Raw genomic sequence first — 27,399 nt, forward strand, 5'->3', positions numbered from 1 at the left:
AATTTTTATACTCAATTCCCCGGCCAATGAAGGCAAGCATGCCGTATGCCTTCTTGACTACCTTCTCCACCTGTGTTGCGCTTTTCAGTGAGCTGTGGACCTGCACACCTAGATCTCTCTGACTGTCAATACTCTTGAGGGTTCTACCATTCACTGTATATTCCCTACCTGTATTAGACCTTCCAAAATGCATTACCTCACATTTGTCCGTATTAAACTCCATCTGCCATTTCTCCGTCCAAGTCTCCAAACGATCTAAATCCTGCTGTATCCTCTGACAGTCCTCATCGCTATCCGTATTTCCACCAACCTTTCTGGAGGCGATTCCTCCTCAATGCAGCCAATACAATGGCTGCCATTTCTGATTTGTTCTTAATCTGCCCCGACCACCAAGCCTTCTGCTCAGCCTTGGGTGACTCTGGATCATACCCTTTCGCCACCATTTTCCAGAACAACTCCTTATGTTCCCTCACTATGGTCTGTATGATGCCGCCTCTGGTTCCCCATTTGGGATCCTCCAATCCTTGCCCTGCCTTCCTTTTTGGCCACCATCCCTCTTTGTGCAGCCCTCCTATCGTCCTTTTCCTATGTGCGGCATCTCAGCATGCTCTGTTAGTGGTTGGGCGCGATATAAAAGCTTCTTTTATTCCCCCAACCGATTAGTGCGTCTTGTTACACAGTACCGTGTATACGCCGTTTAAAAAAAAATCTTTTTTGTCACAAGTAGGCTTACATTAACTGTAATGAAGTTACTGTGAAAATCCCCTCATCGCCACATTCCGGTGCCTGTTCGGGAGGATTCAGAATGTCCGAATTACCTAACAGCACTTCTTTCGGGACTTATGGGAGGAAACCAGAGCACCCGGAGGAAACCCACACCGACATGGGGAGAACGTGCAGACTCCGCATAGACAATGACCCAAGCCAGGAATTGAACCTGGAACCCTGGCGCTGTAAAGCAACAGTGCTAACCACTGTGCTACCGTGCTGCTGCTTACTATTTCCATTTCGTTCGGGTCCCTCAACGTATGGATCCAACTACCCGATGTGTGATTCCTCTATCTACTGGGTGGTAAATATAATAACGTACTCACCGATATAGGATTCTCTTAACCTTAAGAGAATCGTGAACAAGGACTCCCAAGAGCATTTGTGCTTCTGATTTCCTAAGCATTTCTCCATTTAGAAAATAGTCTATGCCTAAATTCCTCCTTCCAAAGTGCATAACCTCACACTTTTCCACATTGTATTTCATTTGCCACTTCATTGCCCACTCTCCTAGCCTGTCTAAATACTTCTGCAGCCCCCTTGGTTCCTCAATACTACCTGTCCCTCTATCGATCTTTGTATCATCTGCAAACTTAGCAACACTGCCTTCAGTTCTTTCTTCCAGATCATTAATGTACATCATGAAAATTTGTGGTCCCAGCACAGACCCCTGAGGCACACCACTAGTCACCGGCTGCCATCCTGTAAAAGATCTCTTTATCCCCACTCTCTGCCTTCTGCCAGTCAGCCAATCCTCTATCCATGCCAGAATCTTACCCTTAACACCATGGGCTTTTAACTTATTTAACAGTCTCCTATGTGGCACCTTGTCAAAGGCTTTCTGGAAATCTAAATAAATCATGTCCACTGGTTCTCCTTTGTCCATCTTCCTTGGTACCTCCTCAAACAACTCTAACAGATTTGTCAGACACGACCTCCCATTGACAAAGCCATGCTGACTCAGACCTATTTTACCACGCACTTCCAAGTTCTTTGTGATCTCATCTTTAATAACAGACTCTAAAATCTGACCAATGACTGAAGTCAGGCTAACCAGCCTATAATTTCCCGTCTTCTGCCTCCCTCCCTTCTTAAACAGTGGTGTTACATTAGCCACTTTCCAGTCCTCTGGGACCCTTCCTGCATCCAGTGATTCCTGAAAGATCATCACCAATGCCTCCACAATTTCCTCAGCTATCTCTTTCAGGACCCTGGGGTGTAGTCCATCCGGTGCAGGTGACTTATCCACCTTCAGACCTTTCAGTTTCCCCAGAACCTTCTCCTTAGTAATGGTCACTGCACTCACCTCTGCCCCCTGGTTCTCCTGGAGCTCTGGCATCCACTGGTGTCTTCCACCATTAAGACTAATGCAACCCTCTCCTTCCTACTGTCTCTGACTGGTGCCATTGTCTAGTTAGTCAAGACTGTCTGGAGTGGGGGATAAGAAATGTTTTCCGCTGAGCAAATTGTATTCTGTGTGTGTATCTGTTTTCTCAGGAGTGTGGTCAAGTTTGGGTAGTGGCCCCATCATACTCTGCCCGTGGTTCACTATCCTAATGGTTCTAATTCTAAGCATAGGATTATGTTGTCCACTAAATATGAAGCTATTCTTTACTATTAATTCTAATGGTGTTATTACTTAGATATATGTGTGTGAGTTAAAAATAGTTAAAAAGCCTGCATTGTCAACCTTGTCAATCTATACTGTTTTGTTTTCCCTTTTAGTCCCAGTGCCTATGTTATCAGTCTATCTCCGTAGTGCCCCCTTACAGAAGGAAATCTGTCATCCTTTTTTTATATAATAAATTTAGAGTACCCAATTAATTTTTTCCAATTAAGGGGCAATTTAGCATGGCCAATTCACCCACCCTGCACATCTTTGGGTTGTGGGGGCGAAACCCACGCAAAAACAGGGAGAATGTGCAAACTCCACACGGGACAGTGACCCAGAGCCAGGATCGAACCTGGGACCTCGGCGCCACTGTGCCACCATGCTGCCCCGGAAATCTGTCATCCTTAGCTGGTTTGGCCTACGTGTGCCTCCAGACCAACAGCAATGTGGCTGACTCTTAAATGCCCTCAGGGATGGACAATAAATGCTGGCCCAGCCAGCGATGTCCATATTCCATGAACAAATTTTTAAAAGGTGTACTTGGGGAGATAGCAGCTTGTAGCAAATTTGTTACAAATATTGCAAATTTGCCATATTGGAATGGCTATGCTTTTGGAGAGACTTCCAGAGAAGCTGGTGCATAGGAAGCTTTGCTGCTGGTGTTCAGGTTGGGCTTGTTGGATTGATACTGTCTGCTGGATAGAGCAGCAGCTTCTGTTTACGTTTTGCAAAACAATAAACCCTGGAATGCATGAGTCAGCATGCAGAAATACATTATAGAAAATAAAAGAATTGAGACCAATCTATTTGAGAAAGTTATGTTATTAAGTACAGAAGAAGCATTTCATCACATATACAAAAACCCATGCAAGTGTTTACAGGGAGGGAGTACACTGGCCAAGCCGCATGAAGAGCAATCTAAGACCATCTTCACCCCAGACACTCCTGTGTTTCAATTTTCATTGAACTTTGTGTCAGCCCTCTTCTGACAATGGCTGAAGTACAGTACTACTCAGAGCCGGTACCCAAAGGTGCCTTGACCCAAGTGACCAAGGGTCTTTATCTCTTTCCTGTATCCACAATACATACAGGATATCAATCAGAAGCAGAATCACTGGCTGATCCCATCTTATCCCCAATATAGAACGTAGCTCCCACCATCAGTAGGGCTACCTCAGCTGAGATTAGACTGGGAAATTAAACCTGGATCTGTTAGGCTGGGTACAGCACAATCTTAACTAAATGAGATAGATCTCCACCAGCTGCAATGTGGAACAGTTAAACGGATATGTATGCCATTTGGATAGTGTACACAGTACTGTCGGAAAACTCTAAAAATATAACCCCAAAAAATTAAAATATAAATACATGTTTAGTCTCGAAAACAAAAACAATAAGAGCTGCTATGATATTTTGGTCGCATGGTTTTAAAAATTGCAAAGTGGTTTAGAGGCAGTGCACAGATTTGGTATATTTCTATCCAATCTGAAAGATACAAGAAGCACAACTCATAGTTCAGCATCTGAGTGACCAGGTGAGTTACCAAAACTGGAGGAGGCTTTCTTCATCAAGAAGCTCAATCTCCACAGATGCAATACATGTTAAGTGAATTCTTACATTCTGTACATTCCTTTAATCTTCACTCACTCTCTGTGAATCCTGATGCACAGGACAAGTGTCTTTGCGGTAACTGGGAGTTACTGGAGCTTGCTGTCAAGTGGGACAGATCCGGAATTCACCTGTGATAAATGTTCTGTGAGTTATGGGGACCTTCTACACCAGCAGGAATTCAGCATGAGAACTGGGATGAGTCAACAGTGTTTGACAATAGTTAAGTAATTGAAATGAAAACGGCAGGTGAAACATTGGGCTAGTAAAAAAGTGTTGCCCCCCCATAACCAGAGGGTTTCATGTTACACCCAGAGAATGCAGGAATTCACACCCTTTGGATCAGTGTTTCTCCAAAACATGTAGACCCTAGTGGATTGTTCTCGCACCCATAGAGCAGAATTACTCAAACCCATAGAGCAGATTTACTCATCACAACTTTAGTCAAATTTACATTGAAAGTTTTCTGTACATTCTATAAGGATTAGTTGCTCATACCTGGATGGAAAGATAAGTACAATGAATGTTTGGTGTTGGATACCTGTGACCCAAAGTGTGAAACAAGTGATGTAATGGCCAAGGGAGGTTTTGGTTTGTGATGACAAGCCCCCTGCACTGAGTAACTATAGAAAGTGGAGAAAGAATACAAGAATCTCCCGTGTCATTGCCTGGTCCGCGGGAGAACTTAGTTCAGGGCAAGTCAAATGATTTGATGAAGAAGTAAAGTTTAAGCAGCATAACATTTGGACTGATTTCAAGATAAGGTAGATGAAGAGTCTCTGTTGATTGAAGCTCATCGTCAACACACCAGGAAACATTACAGCAATATTGTAACAATGCCAAGTGGTGACAAACCAATGTACAAACAGGAGCAAGTAACTGTCCATCTTAAAGGCTCCCTTTATACAAGCTGAGAGGCTGACAGAGATTAGGGTTGCTTGAAAGATCACTCATTGTTGAAGCACAACAGTCAGTGCAGAGAGCAGAACTTGACGGGAGCTAGTCCATGGATCAGGCCTCATAGAACTTCCTCTCCATCTGTTTGGTGATTGTTCCGCTTGTCATCATTGTTCGAGTGACCTGTTGAGTGATTGACGTTCCCCCTTCCATTCGTTGTGTCATGACAGTCATTCCCTCTGGAACCAAACCCAGTTAAATAGAGTTTTAGAGAAGAGTTGAAGATCCAGATATTCAATATCAGTTCAATGGTAGGGCAGGGGAAAAGGGAACTGTACTGCACTTGGCTCGGTACCGTTCCCAGCTCCGTACCCAGCAGAGTATCCAGGTTTGGTACCACTCGGCTCAGTACCACTTCTGGTGAGGTACCACTACCGGTTTGGTACCTGGCAGAGTACCAGACCAGGTTTGATACCACTCACAGCAGGATACCCCTCCGAGCTCACTATCACTCCCAGTTCGGTTTCAGAACCAGGCTGAGTGTAGTAGCAGACTGTGTACTATCACAGACCAGGCGCTTTTATTCACTTGCCAGCAGAGAATTTTGTTTTGATAATATTTGGGTGATTACAGCAAATGTGGTCAGACGTACCTGAGAATTGGGGGTCGATGGCGGAATCCAGCAAGCTGGTCTGTGCGCTCATATTTCCAGGTAGCATATAGCCCTCTTGCTTCATTGTCATCTGCCTACTGTACTCGGAGAGATTAGCTAGGGAACAAAGATGAGAATATAGCTATTACAACACGAGGGAAGGCACTGGAAATCAACAATATCCTTCTTAGCCCTTGCACAAACAATTATTGTTAATTCATTCACGGTACGTGGGTTTCGCTGGCTAGCCCAGCATTCATTGACCATTAACTATTATCTGGATAGATAAAGTTGCATAAATGCATTCAACATATTCTTCAGTTTGGGGTGGCACGGTGGTACAGTGGTTAGCATTGCTGCATCACAGCACCAGAGTTTGCATGTTCTCCCCGTGTTTGATTAAATAGTATACGGGAGATTGGATATAATCTGACACAAAAACATCTTTCTAAAGTCTAATTTCAAAAGTTTAATTTAAAGAAATAAATCATGGCAGCACAGCTCCAAGGCGTGGTCTGTTCCTCTTGCTCCATGTGACAGGCTGGGGACAGTTCCTATCCCTAGGGTTAGCATGTGCGCAGGAAGTGTCTCCAGTTACAACTCTTGGAAGCTCGAGTTTCAGAGCTGGAGCGGCGGCTGGAGACACTGTGAAGCATCCGTGGGTCGGAGAGTATCGTGGATAGCATGTATAGCGAGGTGGTCACACCGCAGGCTCAGACTCCGCAGGCAGGAAGGGAATGGGTGACCACCAGACAGAGCAAGAGATGCAGTGCAGGAATCTCCTGTGGCCATTCCCTTGCAGAACGGATATACCATTTTGGATACTGTGAGGGGAACGGCCTCTCAGGGGAAAACAGCAACAGCCAAACTCGTGGCACCACAGTTGGTTCAGCTGCAGAGGGGAGGGGTAATAAGTGTGACAGTGCAAAAGTTACAGGGGATTCAATTGTAAGGGGAATAGGCAGGCGTTTCTGTGGCCGCAAACGAGACTCCAGGATGGCATGTTGCCTCCCTGGTGCTTGGGTCAAGGATGTCTCGGAGCGGATACAGGATAAAGGAATTAAGAACCGCATGTTCCTGTGCGGAAGAAGGATAAATACAGCAAATTTCGGGAACCATGGATAACGAGAGATATTATAGGCCTCGTCAAAAAGAAAAAGGAGGCAACTGTCATGGCTAGAAGACTGAGAACAGACGAAGCCTGTGTGGAATATAAGGAAAGTAGGAAGGAACTTAAGCAAGGAGTCAGGAGGGCTAAAGGGGTCAATGGCAAATAGGGTTAAGGAAAATCCCAAGGCTTTTTACACGTACATAAAAAGCAAGAGGGTAGCCAGGGAAAGGGTGGGCCCACTGAAGAACAGGCGAGGGAATCTATGTGGAGCCAGAGGAAATGGGTGAGGTACTAAATGAATACTTTGCATCAGTATTCACCAAAGAGAAGGAATTGGTGGATGTTGAGTCTGGAGAAGGGTGTGTAGATAGCCTGGGTCACATTGAGATCCAAAAAGACGAGGTGTTGGGCGTCTTGAAAAATATTAAGGTAGATAAGTCCCCAGGGCCTGATGGGATCTACCCCAGAATACTGAAGGAGGCTAGAGAGGAAATTGCTGAGGCCTTGATAGAAATCTTTGGATCTTCACTGTCTCAGGTGATGTCCCGGAGGACTGGAGAATAGCCAATGTTGTTCCTTTGTTTAAGAAGGGTAGCAAGGATAATCCAGGGAACTAAAGGCCGGTGAGCCTTACGTCAGTGGTAGGGAAATTACTGGAAATAATTCTTTGAGACAGGATCTACTCCCATTTGGAAGCAAATGGACATATTAGCGAGAGGCAGCACGGTTTTGTGAAGGGGAGGTCGTGTCTCACTAACTTGATAGAGTTTTTCGAGGCGGTCACAAAGATGATTGATGCAGGCAGGGCAGTGGATGTTGTAAATATGGACTTCAGTAAGGCCTTTCACAAGGTCCCTCATGGCAGACTGGTACAAAAGGTGAAGTCAGATGGGATCAGGGGCTGGCAAGATGGATACAGAACTGGCTAGGTCATAGAAGGCAGAGAGTAGCAATGGAGAGTGCATTTCTGATTGGAGGGCTGTGACGAATGGTGTTCCACAGGGATCAGTGCTGGGACCTTTGCTCTTTGTAGTATATATATAAATGATTTGGAGGAAAATGTAACTGGTCTGATTAGTAAGTTTGCAGACGACACAAAGGTTGGTGGAATTGCAGATAGCGATGAGGACTGTCAGAGGATACAGCAGGATTTAGATAGTTTCGAGACTTGGGCTGAGAGATGGCAGATGGAGTTTAATCCAGACAAATGTGAGGTAATGCATTTTGGAAGGTCTAATTCAGGTAGGGAATATACAGTGAATGGTAGAACCCTCAAGAGTATTGAAAGTCAGAGAGATCTAGGTGTACAGGTCCACAGGTCACTGAAAGGGGCAACACAGGTCGAGAAGGTAGTCAAGAAGGCAGACGGCATGCTTGTCTTCATTGGCTGGGGCATTGTGTATAAAAATTGGCAAGTCATGTTGCAGCTGTATAGAATCTTAGTTAGACCACACTTGGAGTATAGTGTTCAATTCTGGTAGCCACACGACCAGAAGGATGTGGAGGCTTTAGAGAGGGTGCAGAAGAGATTTACCAGAATGTTGCCTGGTATGGAGGGCATTAGCTGTGAGGAGAGGTTGAATAAACTCGGTTTGTTCTCAATGGAACGACGGAGGTTGAGGGGCGACCTGATAGAGGTTGACAAAATTATGAGGGAGCATAATATATAGACAGAGTGGATAGTCAGAGGCTTTTTCCCAGGGTGGAGGGGTCAATTACTGGGGGCATAGGTTTAAGGTGCGAGGGGCAAGGTTTAGAGGAGATGTACGAGGCAAGTTTTTTTACACAGAGGGTAGTGGGTGCTCGGAACTCGCTGCCAGAGGAGGTGGTGGAAGCAGGGACGATAGTGACGTTTAAGGGACATCTTGCCAAATAGAGTGGGAATAGAGGGATACGGACCCAGGAAGTGTAGAAGATTGTAGTTTAGTCGGGCAGCATGGTCGGCACAGGCCTGGAGGGCCGAAGGGCCTGTTCCTGTGCTGTACTTTTCTTTGTTCTTTGTTCTCTTTGTTTTTGGGACAAAGAAATGGCTGAGCAATTAAATACATACTTTGGTTCTGTCTTCACAAATGAGGACACAAATCAGATTCAGAAATGTTGGAGAATGAAAGGTTTAGTGAGAGGGAAGAACTGAGGGAGATCAACATTAGTAGAGAAATGGTGCTGGGAAAACTGATGGGATTGAAAGCGGATAAATTCCCAGGGCCTGAGAATCTGCATCCCAGAGTGCTTAAGGAGGTGGCTCTGGAAATAGTGGATGCATTGGTGGTCATCTTCCAGGATTCTATAGACTCTGGAACTGTCCCTGCAGATTGGAGGGTAGCTCACGTCACTCCGATCAGTCAGAGTCAGCATGGATTTATGAAGGGAAAATCATGCTTGACTAATCTGTTGGAATTCTTTGAAGAGGTAACCAGTACAGTCGACAAGGGGGAGCCAGTCAATGTGGTATATTTGGACGCTCAGAAGGTGTTTGACAAAGTCCTGCATAAGATATTGTGCAAAATTAAAGCGCATGGGATTGGGGGAAATGTATTGAGGTGGATAGAAAACTGGTTGGCAGAGAGGAAACAAAGACTAGGGATTAATGGGCCCTTTTCAAATTGGCAGGCAGTAACTAGTGGGGTACCACAGGGATCGGTGCTGGGACCACAGCTATTCATAAATATATTGATGATTTGAATGAGAGGACAAAATGTAACATCTCAATGTTTGCAGATGATACCAAATTAGGTGAGAGGGTGAATTGTGACGAGGATGCAGGGATCCTACAGCAAGATCTGGGCAGGTTGGGTGAGTGGGCAAATCAATGGCGGATGCAGTATAATTTGGATAAGTGTGAGGTTATTCATTTTGGAAGCAAAAACAGGAAGGCAGATTACTACCTGAATGGTTGTAAATTGGGAGAGGGGAGTGTGCAGCGGGACCTGGGTGTCCTTTTGCACCATTCGCTGAAGGTAAGCATGCAGGTGCAGCAGGCGGTAAACAAGGCTAATGGTATGTTGGCCTTCATTGCAAGAGATTTTGAGTATAGAAGCAGGGATGAGTTGCTGCAATTGTACAGGGTTGGTTTCTCGCTGGAGTTCAGAAGAATGAGGGGGGGGGGAATCTCATAGAGACTTATAAAATTCTAACAGGACTAGACAGGGTAGATGCACAATGATGGGTGTGTCCAGAACAAGGGTTCACAGTCTGAGGATTCAGGGTAAACCATTTCGGACAGAGATAAGGAGACATTTCTTCACACAAAGAGTGGTGAGTCTGTGGAATTAATTACCAAAGGAAGTAGTTGATGCTAAAACTTTGAATATGTTCAAGAGGCGGCTGGATATAGCACTTGGGGAGAATGGGATCAAAGGCTATGGGGAGAAAGCTGGATTAGGCTATTGAGTTCGATGATCAGCCACGATCGTGATGAATGGCGGAGGAGGCTTGAAGGGCCAAAAGGCCTCCTCCTGCTCCTATCTTCTATGTATCTATGTATCAATGTCTGTGTGGGTTTCCCCAAAGAACAAAGAACAGTGCAGCACAGGAACAGGCCCTTCGGCTATTCAAGCCTGCGCCGATCATGATGCCCGTCTAAACTAAAACCTTCTGCACTTCCGGGATCTGTTTCCCTCTATTCATGTATTTGTCAAGGTGCCTCTTAAACGTCACTATCATTCCTGCTTCCACCAACTCCCTCGGCAGCGCGTTCCAGGCACTCACCACCCTCTGTGTAAAAAAAATTCCCTCGCACATCTCCTCAAAACTTTCCCCCACACATAGAACATAGAACATAGAACGATACAGCGCAGTACAGGCCCTTCGGCCCACGATGTTGCACTGAAACAAAAGCCATCTAACCTACACTATGCCATTATCATCCATATGTTTATCCAATAAACTTTTAAATGCCCTCAATGTTGGCGAGTCCACTACTGTTGCAGGTAGGGCATTCCACGGCCTCACTACTCTTTGCGTAAAGAACCTACCTCTGACCTCTGTCCTATATCTATTACCCCTCAGTTTAAAGCTATGTCCCCTCGTGCCAGCCATTTCCATCTGCGGGAGAAGGCTCTCACTGTCCACCCTATCTAACCCCCTGATCATTTTGTATGCCTCTATTAAGTCTCCTCTTAACCTTCTTCTCTCCAACGAAAACAACCTCAAGTCCATCAGCCTTTCCTCATAAGATTTTCCCTCCATACCAGGCAACATCCTGGTAAATCTCCTCTGCACCCGCTCTAAAGCCTCCACGTCCTTCCTATAATGCGGTGACCAGAACTGTACGCAATACTCCAAATGCGGCCGTACCAGAGTTTTGTACAGCTGCAACATGACATCCTGACTCCGGAACTCAATCCCTCTACCAATAAAGGCCAACACTCCATAGGCCTTCTTCACAACCCTATCAACCTGGGTGGCAACTTTCAGGGATCTACGTACATGGACACCTAGATCCCTCTGCTCATCCACACTTCCAAGAACTTTACCATTAGCCAAATATTCCGCATTCCTGTTATTCCTTCCAAAGTGAATCACCTCACACTTCTCTACATTAAACTCCATTTGCCACCTCTCAGCCCAGCTCTGCAGCTTATCTATATCCCTCTGTAACCTGCTACATCCTTCCACACTATCGACAACACCACCGACTTTAGTATCGTCTGCAAATTTACTCACCCACCCTTCTGCGCCTTCCTCTAGGTCATTGATAAAAATGAAAAACACACTTTCAATCTAAATTTTCCCCCACACACCTAAACCCTATTTACCCTAGTAATTGACTTTTCCACCTGAGACTACACTACACTACAGAGTACCACGTGGGCGGCACAGTAGCACAGTGGGTAGCACTGTTGCTTCACAGCGCCAGTGTCCCAGGTTCGAATCCTGGCTTGGGTCACTGTCTGTGCGGAGTCTGCACGTTCTCCCTATGTCTGTGTGGGTTTCCGCCGGGTGCTCCGGTTTTCTCAATGTAAGCCTACATGTGCCAATAAAGATTATTATTATTAAAGGAGATAACTGAGGAGATTGTGGAGGCATTGGTGGTGATCGTTCAGGAATCACTGGAGGCAGGAAGGGTCCCAGAGGACTAAAAGTGGTTCATGTAACACCACTGTTTAAGAAGGGAGGGAGGCAGAAGACGGGAAATATTAGGCCGGTTTGCCTGATTTTGGTCACTGGTAAGATTTTAGAGTCCATCATTAAAGGAGGGATTGCGGAGTACATAGAACATAGAACATAGAAAAATACAGCACAGAACAGGCCCTTCGGCCCATGATGTTGTGCTGAACCTTTGTCCTAGATTAATCATAGATTATCATTGAATTTACAGTGCAGAAGGAGGCCATTCGGCCCATCGAGTCTGCACCGGCTCTTGGAAAGAGCACCCTACCCAAAGTCAACTCCCCCACCCAACACTAAGGGCAATTTTGGACACTAAGGGCAATTTATCATGGCCAATCCACCTAACCTGCACATCTTTGGACTGTGGGAGGAAACAGGAGCACCCGGAGGAAACCCACGCAGACACGGGGAGGATGTGCAGACTCCGCACAGACAGTGACCCAAGCCGGAATCGAACCTGGGACCCTGGAGCTGTGAAGCAATTGTGCTATCCACAATGCTACCGTGCTACCCTTAAGAACAAATAAATCTACGCTATATCATTTTACCGTAATCCATGTACCTATCCAACAGCTGCTTGAAGGTCCCTAATGTTTCCGACTCAACTACTTCCACAGGCAGTGCATTCCATGCCCCCACTACTCTCTGGGTAAAGAACCTACCTCTGACATCCCCCCTATATCTTCCATCATTCACCTTAAATTTATGTCCCCTTGTAATGGTTTGTTCCACCCGGGGAAAAAGTCTCTGACTGTCTACTCTATCTATTCCCCTGATCATCTTATAAACCTCTATCAAGTCACCCCTCATCCTTCTCCGTTCTAATGAGAAAAGGCCTAGCACCCTCAACCTTTCCTCGTAAGACCTACTCTCCATTCCAGGCAACATCCTGGTGAATCTCCTTTGCACCCTCTCCAAAGCTTCCACATCCTTCCTAAAATGAGGCGACCAGAACTGTACACAGTACTCCAAATGTGGCCTTACCAAAGTTTTGTACAGCTGCATCATCACCTCACGGCTCTTAAATTCAATCCCTCTTAATGAACGCTAGCACACCATAGGCCTTCTTCACAGCTCTATCCACTTGAGTGGCAACTTTCAAAGATGTATGAACATAGACCCCAAGATCTCTCTGCTCCTCCACATTGCCAAGAACTCTACCGTTAACCCTGTATTCCGCATTCATATTTGTCCTTCCAAAATGGACAACCTCACACTTTACAGGGTTAAACTCCATCTGCCACTTCTCAGCCCAGCTCTGCATCCTATCTATGTCTCTTTGCAGCCGACAACAGCCCTCCTCACTATCCACAACTCCACCAATCTTCGTATCGTCTGCAAATTTACTGACCCACCCTTCAACTCCCTCAGCCAAGTCATTAATGAAAATCACAAACAGCAGAGGACCCAGAACTGATCCCTGCGGAACGCCACTGGTAACTGGGATCCAGGCTGAATATTTGCCATCCACCACCACTCTCTGACTTCTATCGGTTAGCCAGTTCGTTATCCAACTGGCCAAATTTCCCACTATCCCATGCCTCCTTACTTTCTGCATAAGCCTACCATGGGGAACCTTATCAAATGCCTTACTAAAATCCATGTACACTACATCCACTGCTTTACCTTCATCCACATGCTTGGTCACCTCCTCAAAGAATTCAATAAGACTTGTAAGGCAAGACCTACCCCTCACAAATCCCTAATCAAGCAGTGTCTTTCCAGATGCTCAGAAATCCTATCCTTCAGTACCCTTTCCATGACTTTGCCTACCACCGAAGTAAGACTAACTGGCCTGTAATTCCCAGGGTTATCCCTAATCCCTTTTTTGAACAGGGGCACGACATTCGCCACTCTCCAATCCCCTGGTACCACCCCTGTTGACAGTGAGGACGAAAAGATCAATGCCAATGGCTCTGCAATTTCATCTCTTGCTTCCCATAGAATCCTTGGTATATCCCGTCAGGCCCGGGGGACTTGTCTATTCTCAAGTTTTTCAAAATGCCCAACACACCTTCCTTCCTAACAAGTATTTCCTCGAGCTTACCAGTCTGTTTCACACTGTCCGCTCCAACAATATGGCCCCTCTCATTTGTAAATACAGAAGAAAAGTACTCGTTCAAGACCTCTCCTATCTCTTCAGACTCAATACACAATAGAACATAGAACGATACAGCGCAGTACAGGCCCTTCGGCCCACGATGTTGCACCGAAACAAAAGCCATCTAACCCACACTATGCCATTATCATCCATAAATCAATCTCCCGCTACTGTCCTTGATCGGACCTACCCTCGCTCTAGTCATTCTCATATTTCTCACATATGTGTAAAAGGCCTTGGGGTTTTCTTTGATCCTACCCACCAACGATTGTTCATGCCCTCTCTTAGCTCTCCTAATCCCTTTCTTCAGTTCCCTCCTGGCTATCTTGTATCCCTCCAACGCCCTGTCTGAACCTTGTTTCCTCAGCCTTACATAAGTCTCCTTTTTCCTCTTAACAAGACATTCAACCTCTCTTGTCAACCATGGTTCCCTCACTCGACCATCTCTTCCCTGCCTGACAGGGACATACATATCAAGGACACGTAGTACCTGTTCCTTGAACAAGTTCCACATTTCACTTGTGTCCTTCCCTGATAGCCTATGTTCCCAACTTATGCATTTCAATTCTTGTCTGACAACATCGTATTTACCCTTCCCCCAATTGTAAACCTTGCCCTGTTGCACGCACCTATCCCTCTCCATTACTAAAGTGAAAGTCACAGAATTGTGGTCACTATCTCCAAAATGCTCCCTGACTAACAAATCTATCACTTGCCCTGGTTCATTACCAAGTACTAAATCCAATATTGCCCCTCCTCTGGTCGGACAATCTACATACTGTGTCAGAAAAGCTTCCTGGACACACTGCACAAACACCACCCCATCCAAACAATTTGATCTAAAGAGTTTCCACTCAATGTTTGGGAAGTTAAAGTCACCCATAACTACTACCCTGTGACCTCTGCACCTTTCCAAAATCTGTTTCCCAATCTGTTCCTCCACATCTCTGCTACTATTGGGGGCCTATAGAAAACTCCTAACAAAGTGACTGCTCCTTTCCTATTTCTGACTTCAACCCATACTACTTCAGTCAGCTGATACTCCTCGAACTGCCTTTCTGCAGCTATTATACTATCTCTAATTAACAATGCCACCCCCCACCTCTTTTATCACCCTTCCTAATCTTATTGAAACATCTATAACCAGGGACCTCCAACAACCATTTCTGCCCCTCTTCTATCCAAGTTTCCATGATGGCCACCACATCATAGTCCCAAGTACTGATCCATGCCTTAAGTTCACCCACCTTATTCCTGATGCTTCTTGTGTTGAGGTATACACACTTCAACCCATCTCCGTGCCTGCAATTACTCTCCTTTGTCAGTGTTCTCTTCCCCACTGCCTCATTACACGCTTTGGCGTCCTGAATATCGGCTACCTTAGTTGCTGGACTACAAATCCGGTTCCCATTCCCCTGCCAAATTAGTTTAAACCCTCCCGAAGAGTACTCGAAAACCTCCCTCCCAGGATATTGGTGCCCCTCTGGTTCAGATGCAACCCGTCCTGCTTGTACAGGTCCCACCTTCCCCAGAATGCACTCCAATTATCCAAATACCTGAAGCCCTCCCTCCTACTCCATTCCTGCAGCCACGTGTTCAGCTGCACTCTCTCCCTATTCCTAGCCTCGCTATCACGTGGCACCGGCAACAAATCAGAGATGACAACTCTGTCTGTCCTGGCTTTTAACTTCCAGCCTAACTCCCTAAACTTGTTTATTACCTCCACACCCTTTTCCTACCTACGTCGTTGGTACCAATGTGCACCACGACTTCTGGCTGCTCCCCCTCCCCCTTAAGGATCCTGAAGACACGATCCGAGACATCCCTGGCCCTGGCACCCGGGAGGCAACATACCTTCCGGGAGTCTCGCTCGCGATCACAGAATCTCCTATCTATTCCCCTAACCATTGAATCTCCTACAACTATTGCTTTTCTATTCTCCCCCTTCCCTTCTGAGCCCCAGAGCCAGACTCAGTGCCAGAGACCTGGCCGCTAGGGCCTTCCCCCGGTAGGTCATCCCCCGCAACAGCATCCAAAACGGTATACTTGTTTTGAAGGGGAACGGCCACGAGGGATCCCTGCACTGTCTGCCTGTTTGTTTTTTTTCCCCTGACTGTAACCCAGCTATTCTTATCCTGTACCTTGGGTGTGGTTACCTCCCTGTAACTCTTCTCAATCACCCCCTCTGCCTCCCGGATGATCTGAAGTTCATCCATCTTCAGCTCCAGTTCCCTAACACGGTCTTTGAGGAGCTGGAGTTGGGTGCACTTCCCGCAGGTATAGTCAGCGGGGACACCGGTGGTATCTCTCACCACCCACATCCTACAGGAGGAGCATGCAACTGGCCTAGCCTCCATTCCCTCTTACCTTACAGAATATAGCTGCCCTGTGGACCAACTGGATCTCCGCCCTCCGACTCTGCTCCCAGTCAGCTGCACACTCTGTAAACTCCTGGCTCTCTTCTCACTATTTGCGGAAATGTAGGAAACGAAATGAAAGGAGCACCTTACTCCCTCCTCACCTAACTCCCTCAGTCACCAAACTCTCAATATAGCACTCAAATGCACCAAATTCAGCACTCCCTCAGTCACCAAACTCTCAATATAGCACTCAAATGCACCAAATTCAGCACTCCCTCGGTCACCAAACTCTTACTATAGCACTCAAAAAGCACCAAATTCAGCACTCAGTGCAAACAAAGTCTGCACTGTAGGGGATCACTTTTATACTGTGAATCTAGCCTCTGAAAACTGGCCTAATCCAATTAACTAACTAACAAGCTCCAGCTGCAAGTGCCTACAAGTAGAAGCTTTGTTTAAAGCTGATTGAAAATTCACCTTCTTCTAAACCAAACAGCAACTTTTAAGTTAATTAACTAAATAAAAGAAGGACTAGACTTTTAATAAAAATGAAGCCTTATACTCCCTCAGTCACCAAACTCTCAATATAGCACTCAAATGCACCAAATTCAGCACTCCAGTAATTGGAAGTGCATGATAAAATAGGACTGAGTCAGCACGGCTTCGTCAAGGGAGGGTCTTGTTTGACAAATCTGTTGGAGTTCTTTGAGGAGGTAACAAGGAAGTTAGACAAAGGTGATCCAGTGGGCATATTCTATTTAGATTTCCAGAAGGCCTTTGACAAGGTACTGTATATGAGGCTGTTAAATACGTTTAGAGCCCAGGGTGTTAAGGGTAAGATACTGGCATGGATAGAGGATTGGCTGACTGTGGGTGGGGATAAAGGGGTCTTTTTCAGGATGGCAGCCGGTGATGAGTGGACCACAACTTTCACAATATACAGTAACAATCTGGAAGAAGGAACTGAGGGCACTGTTGCTAAGTTTGCAGAAGATACAAAGATATACAAAGGGCCAGGTAGTATTGAGGAAGCAGGGGGGCTACAGAAGGACTTGGACAGGCTAGGAGAGTGGGCAGATGGAATACAATGGAAGTGGCAGACGGAATACACCGGGCAGCATGAGTGAGTAGACACGAGTGCATAGCCCCCCCCCCACCCCCCCACAACCGTCCGTTCACACACCCCTCCCACCACTGTGAACCACGTGTGTGGCTAACAATGCCCTCTCGTTGTCTGCTCAGGAAAAGCTCGCCCATAATCATCGGAAGAGGGCCCAGTGTGACGATGGGGTGCTGGACATAAGAATCCTCACCTCCTTCAAGGAGCGGGCCCTGGAGCTGACCGTTGTGGCCGAGGACAGATCAGTCACCCGCGTGGAGGCTGGCGAACGCCGCAGAGGTGAGGAACCACCAGGATCCTGTCACCCGGGGGACCTGTCAAACGTGAATTGTTATTGCCTTACTTACTGACCCATCTCTCCCACTGACCACATGTCCATTCTCCCGCAGATCCTCCAGCTGACAGCACCAGCCCATCCTGGGCGGCCCCCTCTCCTGACTCCTAGGAGAACACCTCGGAGGAGAGCTCCGAGGATGCAACTGTTATAATTGCGGCACAGCTGTCATCCTCATCCTCCACCAGTGCAGATACACACACCTCGGTGGGAAATGTTAGCGGACAGGCTTCTGGGGCACAATCTGGTGAGCACCACACTGTTGATGCACATCAAGTGGAGGCAGGAACCTCCAGGTGAGACAGCAGTCGGAGGACTCCCGCCCCTCCAACACACACACTTCAGGAGCCAGTGGCAGTGGCCACACTAAGGATAGGAAACCAGTTCATGCACCATTTCAAGCTTGGCGATTGTCCATAGAGGCCTCCATCTGCAGCAACCATAGGTTCACACTAGTGAGAATAGACGCCACATTTGGGACGTGGAAGGTGGACAGAGGGACACTGAGAGTGAAGGTCATGTAGGTGGATGATGGTACCCTGTGGGAACTCTCAGAGAGGCTCCAACCTCCGAAAGGAAATTAGTTCATGTACTTGCAGCTGCGCGATTTTCTCCGCAAGGAGACAAAATGGTTCCCCCAGAGACCTGGACACACATTTCTGGACACAATGGTCGAACTGGACTGGTTACAGGATGACAAATGCGGCGACATCAATGGACAACTCATAGAAAAGGTCAGCACCCTACTAGATGAGACCAGATGGAAATGGGAAGAGGAGCTGGGCACGGAGGTGGGGGAGGTCTCGGGTTCGAGGCGCTGCACAGGATCAACTCCACCTCCTTATGCGCCGGGCTAAGCCTAATGCAGCTCAAGGTGGTGCACAAAGCGCACCATGAGTGAATTCTTCCCAGAGGTGAAGGATAAGTGCGAGCGGTGTCAGGGGGGGTCTGGCCTACCACACCCACATGTTCTGGTCCTGCACCACCAAAATGGAGTAATCATAAACAACGTAAAGAGTCCTGGCAGTAATTATAAATACGTTTGTAAAGTTGTGTACAATTCCTATTATTAAACATTAATAGTCCCAATAAGAACACCTTTAAAAAAAAAGTATAATACACACCAGTGTAAAGGCTGTTGAAAACTATATCACTGGGTCTGCTGTCACAGATGGGATTGCAGAGTGTGAACATAGAACATAGAACAGTACAGCACAGAACAGGCCCTTCGGCCCTCGATGTTGTGCCGAGCTTTGTCCGAAAACAAGATCAAGCTATCCCACTCCCTGTCATTCTGGTGTGCTCCATGTGCCTATCCAATAACCGCTTGAAAGTTCCTAAAGTGTCCAACTTCGCTATTACAGCAGGCTGTGCATTCCACACCCTAACCATTCTCTGAGTAAAGGACCTCCCTCGGGTATCCCTCCTATATCTCCCACCCTGAACCTTATAGTTATGCCCCCTTGTAACAGCTACATCCACCCGAGGAAAGTCTCTGAACGTCCACTCTATCTATCCCCGTCATTATCTTATAAACCTCTATTAAGTCGCCTCTCATCCTCCTCCGCTCCAAAGAGAAAAGCCCTAGCTCCCACAGTCTTTCCTCATAAGATCTACCCTCCAAACCAGGCAGAATCCCGGTAAATCTCCTTTGCACCCTTTCCAATGCTTCCACATCTTATCCTATTGTGAGGTGACCAGAACTGCACACAATATTCCAAATGTGGCCTCACCAGGGTCATGTACAGTTGCAGCATAGCCCCATGGCTCTTAAACTCAAGCCCCTGTTAATAAACACTAACATACTATAGGCCTTCTTCACGGCTCTATCCACTTGAGTGGCAACCGTCAGAGATCTGTGGACATGAACCCCAAGATCTCTCTGTTCCTCCACATTCCTCAGAACCCTGCCGTTGACCCTGTAATCCGCATTCAAACTTTTCCTACCAAAATGAATCACCTCGCACTTATCAGGGTTAAACTCCATCTGCCATTTTTCGGCCCAGCTCTGCATCCTATCAATGTCTCTTTGCAGCCTACAACAGCCCTCCGCCTCATCCACTACTCCACCAATCTTTGTGTCATCAGCAAATTTACTGACCCACCCTTCAGCTCCCTCCTCCAAGTCATTGATAAAAATCACAAATAGCAGAGGACCCAGCACTGATCCCTGTGGTACACCGCTGGTAATTGGTCTCCAGTCTGAAAATTTTCCATCCACCACCACCCTCTGTCTTCGATGTGATAGCCAGTTACTTATCCAATTGGCCAAATTTCCCTCTATCCCACACCTCCTTACTTTCTTCATGAGCCGACCATGGGGAACCTTATCAAATGCAAATACGTGTGGTATTTGGGTTGGTGCTGTTATCGTTTTGGTTATTATTATTGTTTTTATATTCTGCAAAATTCCAATAAAAATATATATTTTTAAAAATGATCGCAACTGCCTTGGCCATTAAGTTCTGGGGTGGGACTCGAACCTGGAACTTCTGGATCATAGGCAGGGATGCTTCCCTCTGCGCCATAAGACCTCCTCTATTGATTTCTACAGGAACCCACAATTCACTTAAAGTCATTTCACTTAAAGTCCTGATTTTCAGGAATGCAGCCACAGCTTACTTCAAAATTAGGAGGGAAGGTAGGTAGCTAGATGGATAGATCGATAAATTGATCACCAATCAAACTGATTGGCTTCCCAAGGGCCTTGCTCTTTAAGACAGTAATGAGTAGACCTATTTGGAGAGATAGTTGTGTGTGATATGTTTGTCATTACCGGCTAATCCTTTACTTACTGTGCTGCCTTCCAGCTCCATCCTGTGATTCAATGGTGATGATCCCTTCGCGCTCTGGACCATAACCTTGTGTCGTCTTTGCTTGAACCTTGAACTTATAAGGAGTATTTTCACTGAGGTGAGGTACCATCAGTGTCATCTCCACATCATCACCCTCCACTTGATAAGTCTTGATCTCATCTGTTGGAGGAATTGGGGCACAGTGTGGGAAAAATTAATGAGGTATTATTGTTGCTGATCACAATCTTAGTGATAGCTAAAGGGATAGAATACAAAAGTAGGGAAGTGTTGCTGCAACTGTATAAGACATTGGTGAGACCACACCTGGACTACTGTGTATAGTTTTGGTCCCCTTATTTGAGGAGATATAGTTGCATTCGAGGCAGCTCAGAGGAGGTTCACTAGATTGATTCCAGAGATGAAGGGTTTGTCTTATGAAGAGAGATTGAGGAGCTTAGGCCGATATGCTATCAAGGTTAATTAATAATCTTTATTGTCACAAGTAAGCTTACATTAACACTGCAATGAACTTTCTGTGAAAAGCCCCTAGTCACCACATTCCGGCGCCTGCTCGGGTACACTGAGGGAGAATTCAGAATTCTCAACCGGTACGTGATTGAACCCGCGCTACTGGCGTTGTTCTGCATCACAAACCAGCTGTCGAGAAGACTGAGAGGAGATCTAATTGAGGTATGTAAGATAATAATAATCTTTATTAGTATCACAAGTAGGCTTACATCAACACTGCAATGAAGTTACTGTGAAAATCCCCCAGTCGCCACACTACGGCGCCTGTTCGATACATAGTGGAAGAATTCAGAATGTCCAATTCACTGAACAGCACCTCTTTCGGGACTTGTGGGAGGAAACCAGAGCATCTGGAGGATAAAGTGTTGACAAAGAAGATGTCGAGTTGATGCTTCCTCTTGTGAGGCAATCTAGAATGAGAGGTCATAGTTTTAGGATGAGGGGTAGCAGATTTAAAACAAATGAGGAGAAATTACTTCTCTCAAAGGGACATGATCACAGTGACCGTCTCGGATCGTGTTTTCGGGATCCTTAAGGGGGAGGGGGAGCAGCCCCACGTCGTGGTCCACATAGGTACCAACGACATAGGTAGGAAAAGGGATAGGGATGTAAGGCAGGAATTCAGGGAGCTAGGGTGGAAACTTAGATCTAGGACTAACAGAGTTATTATCTCTGGGTTGTTACCCGTGCCATGTGATAGCGAGACGCGGAATAGGGAGAGAGAAGAGTTGAACATGTGGCTACAGGGATGGTGCAGGAGGGAGGGTTTCAGATTTCTGGATAATTGGAGCTCATTCTGGGGTCGCTGGGACCTCTACAAATGGGATGGTCTACATCTGGACCAGAGGGGTACCAAAATCCTGGGGGGGGGGGAAATTTGCTAATGCTCTTCAGGAGGGTTTAAACTAGTTCAGCAGGGGCTTGGGAACCTGAATTGTAGCTCCAGTGTACAGGAGGTTGAGAGTAGTGAGGTCATGAGTAAGGTTTCAAAGTTGCAGGAGTGTACCGGCAGGCAGGAAGGTGGTTTAAAGTGTGTCTTCTTCAATGCCAGGAGCATCCGGAATAAGGTGGGTGAACTTGCGGCATTTGCGGTTGGTACCTGGGACTTCAATGTTGTGGCCATTTCGGAGACATAGATAGAGCAGGGACAGGAATGGTTGTTGCAGGTGCCGGGGTTTAGATATTTCAGTAAGCTCAGGTAAGGTGGTAAAAGAGGGGGAGGGGTGGCATTGTTAGTCAAGGACAGTATTACGGTGGCAGAAAGGACGTTTGATGAGGACTCGTCTACTGGGGTAGTATGAGCTGAGGTTAGAAACAGGAAAGGAGAGGTTAGGGGTTTTCTATAGGCCCCCAAAAAGTTCCAGAGATGTAGAGGAAAGGATTGCAAAGATGATTCTGGATAGGAGCGAAAGCAACAGGGTAGTTCTTATGGGGGACTTTAACTTTCCAAATATTGACGGGAAACGCTATAGTTCGAGTACTTTAGATGGGTCTGTTTTTGTCCAATGTGTGTAGGAGGGTTTCCTGACACAGTATGTAGATAGGCCAACGAGAGGCGAGGCCATATTGGATTTGGTACTGGGTAATGAACCAGGACAGGTGTTAGATTTGGAGGTAGGTGAGCACTTTGGTGATAGTGACCACAATTCGATTAAGTTTACTTTAGTGATGGAAAGGGATAGGTATGTACCGCAGGGCAATAGTTATATCTGGGAGAAAGGCAATTATGATGCGATGAGGCAAGACTTAGGATGCATCGGATGGAGAGGAAAACTGCAGGGGATGGGCACAATGGAAATGTGGAGCTTGTTCAAGGAACAGATACTGCGTGTCCTTGATAAGTATGTACCTCTCTGGCAGGGAGGAAGTGGTCGAGCAAAGGAACCGTGGTTTATTAAAGCAGTCGAAACACTTGTCAAGAGGAAGAAGGAGGCTTATGTAAAGATGAGGCATGAAGGTTCAGTTAGGGCGCTCGAGAGTTACAAGTTAGCTAGGAAGGACCTAAAGAGAGAGCTAAGAAGAGCCGGGAGGGGACATGAGAAGTCTTTGGCAGGTAGGATCAAGGATAACCCTAAAGCTTTCTATAGATATGTGAGGAATAAACGAATGACTAGGGTAAGAGTAGGGCCAGTCAAGGACATTAGCGTGAAGTTGTGCGTGGAGTCCGAGGAGATAGGAGAGGTGCTAAATGAATATCAGTATTCACACAGGAAAAAGACAATGTTGTTGAGGAGAATACTGAGATTCAGGCTACTAGACTCGAAGGGCTTGAGGTTCATAAGGAGGAGGTGTTAGCAATTCTGGAAAGTGTGAAAATAGATAAGTCACCTGGGCCGGATGGGATTTATCCTAGGATTCTCTGGGAAGCTAGGGAGGAAATTGCTGAGCCTTTGGCTTTCATCTTTAAATCATCTTTGTCTACAGGAATAGTGCCAGAAGACTGGAGGATAGCAAATGTTGTCCCCTTGTTCAAGAAGGGGAGTAGAGACAACCCCGGTAACTATAGACCAGTGAGCCTTACTTCTGTTGTGGGCAAAATCTTGGAAAGGTTTATAAGAGATGGGATGTATAATCATCTGGAAAGGAATAATTTGATTAGAGATAGTCAACACGGTTTTATGAAGGGTAGGTCGTGCCTCACAAACCTTATTGAGTTCTTTGAGAAGGTGACCAAACAGGTGGATGAGGGTAAAGCAGTTGAAGTGGTGTATATGGATTTCAGTAAAGCATTTGATAAGGTTCCCCATGGTAGGCTACTGCAGAAAATACGGAGGCATGGGATTCAGGGTGATTTAGCAGTTTGGATCAGAAATTGGCTAGCTGGAAGAAGACAAAGGGTGGTGGTTGATGGGAAATGTTCAGCTTGGAGTCCAGTTACTAGTGGTGTACCACAAAGATCTGTTTTGGGGACACTGCTGTTTGTAATTTTTATAAATGACCTGGAGGAGGGCGTAGAAGGATAGGTGAGTAAATTTGCAGGTGACACTAAAGTCGGTGGCGTTGTGGACAGTGCGGAAGGATGTTACAAGTTACAGATAAGCTGCAGCGCTGGGCTGAGAGGTGGCAAATGGAGTTTAATGCAGAAAAGTGTGAGGTGATTCATTTTGGAAGGAACAACAGGAAGACAGAGTACTGGGCTAATGGTAAGATTCTTGGCAGTGTGGATGAGCAGAGAGATCTCGGTGTCCATGTACATAGATCCCCGAAAGTTGCCACCCAGGTTGAGAGGGTTGTTAAGACGGCGTACGGTGTGTTAGCCTTTATTGGTAGAGGGATTGACTTTCAGAGCCATGAGGTCATGTTGCAGCTGTACAATCACTCTGGTGCGGCCGCATTTGGAGTATTGCGTGCAGTTCTGGTCGCCGCATTATAGGAAGGTTGTGGAAGCATTGGAAAGGGTGCAGAGGAGATTTACCAGAATGTTGCCTGGTATGGAGGGAAGATCTTATGAGGAAAGGCTGAGGGACTTGAGGCTGTTTTCGTTACAGAGAAGAAGGTTAAGAGGTGACTTAATTGAGGCATACAAGATGATCAGAGGATTGGATAGGGTGGACAGAGAGAGCCTTTTTCTTCGGATGGTGATGTCTAGCATGAGGGGACATACCTTTAAATTGAGGGGAGATAGGTAGATGTAGGACTGATGTCAGAGGTAGGTTCTTTATTCAGAGAGTAGTAAGGGCGTGGAATGCCCTGCCTGCAACAGTAGTGGACTCGCCAACACTAAGGGCATTCAAATGGTCATTGGATAGACATATGGACGATAAGGGAATAGTGTAGATGGGCTTTAAAGTGGTTTCACAGGTCGGCGCAACATCGAGGGCCGAAGGGCCTGTCCTGCGCTGTAATGTTCTATGTTCTATTTTCTATGAATCTGGGAAATTCACTCCCCCAGAGCGCAGTGGATGTCAGGACATTGAATAAGTTTAAGGAGGAGATAGACAGATTTTTAATTAGTAATGGATTGAAGGGTTATGGAGAATAAGCAGGAAAGTGGAGTTTTAGGCCAAGAGGAGATCAGCCATGAGCGTTTGAATGGCGGAGCAGGCTCGAGGGGCTGAATAGCCTACACCTGCTATTAGTTCTTGTGTTCTTAAGATACTTACAGGACCATACTGGGAGGGGGGTGGGGGGCGGTGGAATCACAGCAAATGATAACTACAGGACCATTCTGGGGTCACAGAAAATGACGCCAAGACAGACAAATGTTAGTTTAAAAGAGGATAGTCCTGTGTGACATGGATTGGAAATTGTTATGAGGCAGATTGTCGGGATAAAGGCCGCAGACTCTGATGGGCAATGTGACAAATGGTGTTCCCAAGGATCTGTGAGGTGTTACATTTACACCATTTTTTCTTGGATGAAAGAATAGAGATTTAGATATTTGTTTGTGTGCAACAATAAGTTGGATGCAACATCATGTTGTGTAGATGGAGGCAAAAATTCCAAAAGAAGACAAACAGATTAAGTGAGTGGGCGTTATGGTTGATAGAGGAGTTCCTTTTGTGAATCATAGAATCACAGAAAATAGAAGCAGGAGGAGGCCATTCGGCCCTTCAATCCTGCTCCGCCATTTACGGCTGATCATTAAGTTCAGTACCCTGATCCAGCCTTCCCCCATATCCCTTGATCCTTTTAGCTCCAAGACCTATATCTAATTCCTTCTTGAAATTATACAACATTTTGGCCTCAACTACTTTCCGTGGTAATGAATTCCACAGATTCACCATTCTCTGAGTGAAGAAATTTCTTGTCACCTCAGTCCTAAAAGGTTTACCCCTTATCCTCAAACTATGACCCCTAGTTCTGGACTCCCCCACCATCAGGAACATTCTTTCTGAATCTATCCTGCCTAATCCGGTTAGAATTTTGTAAGTTTCTATCAGATCCTTTCTCATTCTTCTAAACTCCAATGAATATAATCCTAACTGATTTGGTCTCTCTTCATATGACAGTCCTGCTCTCCAAGAACCAGCCTGGTAAATCTTTGCTGCACTCCCTCCACAGCAAGAACATTTTCCTTGGAACAAAGAGGACTAAAGGGTGACTAAATTGAGGTATACAAAATTATGAGGGGAAGAGATAGAGTGGATAGGATAAAATTGTTTCCCTTGGTGGAGAATTCTAGAACCAGGGGACATAGATTCTCGATAAGTGGCAGAAGCTGGAGAGGGGACATGAGGAAGAACTTTTTAACGTAGAGGGTAGTGGGGTCTGGAATTCGCTGCCCGAGTTGGGGATGGAGGCAGAGACCCTGAGCTCTTTTAAAAAGTACCAGGATCTGCACCCCAAATGCTCTAAGCTACAGGGCTATGGACCGGCTGCAGGTAGGTGGGATTAGGAGACCTGGTGTCCTCGGCTGGCATGGGCAAGATGGGCTAAATGGCCTCCTTCTGTGCTGTAACTTTTCTATGGTTCAATTTTTCCTCAGACCAAAACAGCACACAATACTCCAGGTGTGGTATCACCAATGCCCTGTACATTTGCAGTAAAACATCCCTATTCCTATACTCAAATCCTCTCACTATGAAGGCCAACGTACCATTTGCCTGCACCCATTCAAATAATAACCTGCCGTCCTACTTATGCCACCAAAGTGGATGACCTCACATTTATCCACATAATAATAATAATCTTTATTAGTGTCACAAGTAGGCTTACATTAACACTACAATGTAGTTGCCACACTCCGGCGCCTGTTCGGGCACATAGAGGGAGAATTCAGAATGTCCAATTCACGTAACAAGCACATCTTCCACGTCACATTATACTCCATATGACATGCATATGCCCACTCACTCAGGCTGTCCAAATCTGACCTGATGGACAGCACTTCTGAACGTGTTGCACTCATTCAATGTTAGCCTGGATTTTGTGCTTAAATCTGTGCAGTGAATCTTTCAACCTACTGACTCACAGAGCTACCAACTAAGCTAAACTAGTAACTTCCAGCAGGAAGAACTGGGTGGTTATTGAAATTGTTTTGATGCTTACCTTGCCCATCCAATGGTTCACAAGTCACCAGGTAGCCCATGATATCTCCATTTGGTTTCCGGGGTTTCTCCCAGTTTAGTTTAAGCAACTCAGAGTTAATGGCAGTAAATACCAGGGGCCCTGGAGCGCTGGGCGTGCTCAGCGTGAAAGGAGAGCCTGCAGGACAAAGAAGAGGGGGATTAAATTCTCCAAAAGTGTAAGACTGCACTCACCATCCCGTTATGAACTGTCAACAGCCACCACATCAAGATCGAGACTCATTTCGGGAGACCACCTGATAGCACAGGTGATGATTGTAGAATGGAGCAGAGTCACTTAGAGAACTTGGTCCCAGATGCTAACCCCAGTCCATGCAGAATTAGTTTACCTCAGCCTGGGTTGATTTTGGGGTCACTAAAAATGCCCTGGGC

The 27,399-nt window shown here is 46.1% G+C and overlaps 1 protein-coding gene across 6 annotated transcripts in view; it reads right to left on the reverse strand.

Annotated features, from left to right (window-relative positions):
• Positions 1 to 3,184: 3,184 nt before the first annotated feature.
• itgb4 (integrin, beta 4) overlaps positions 3,185 to 27,399 on the reverse strand; it is a 359,993-nt gene continuing 335,778 nt past the window's right edge. For all 6 annotated transcript variants that reach the window (XM_072482936.1, XM_072482935.1, XM_072482933.1 and 3 more), the window contains 4 exons: positions 26,990 to 27,145; positions 20,471 to 20,650; positions 5,538 to 5,654; positions 3,185 to 5,124 (listed from right to left, as the gene is read on the reverse strand). In XM_072482936.1, the coding sequence (XP_072339037.1) occupies positions 5,000 to 5,124; positions 5,538 to 5,654; positions 20,471 to 20,650; positions 26,990 to 27,145 (578 nt within the window). In that variant the 3' untranslated portion in view covers positions 3,185 to 4,999. The remainder of the gene's footprint in view (positions 5,125 to 5,537; positions 5,655 to 20,470; positions 20,651 to 26,989; positions 27,146 to 27,399) is intronic.

Source organism: Scyliorhinus torazame, chromosome 18, assembly GCF_047496885.1.
Source record: "Scyliorhinus torazame isolate Kashiwa2021f chromosome 18, sScyTor2.1, whole genome shotgun sequence".
In the NCBI taxonomy this organism is placed as follows: Eukaryota; Metazoa; Chordata; class Chondrichthyes; order Carcharhiniformes; family Scyliorhinidae; genus Scyliorhinus; species Scyliorhinus torazame.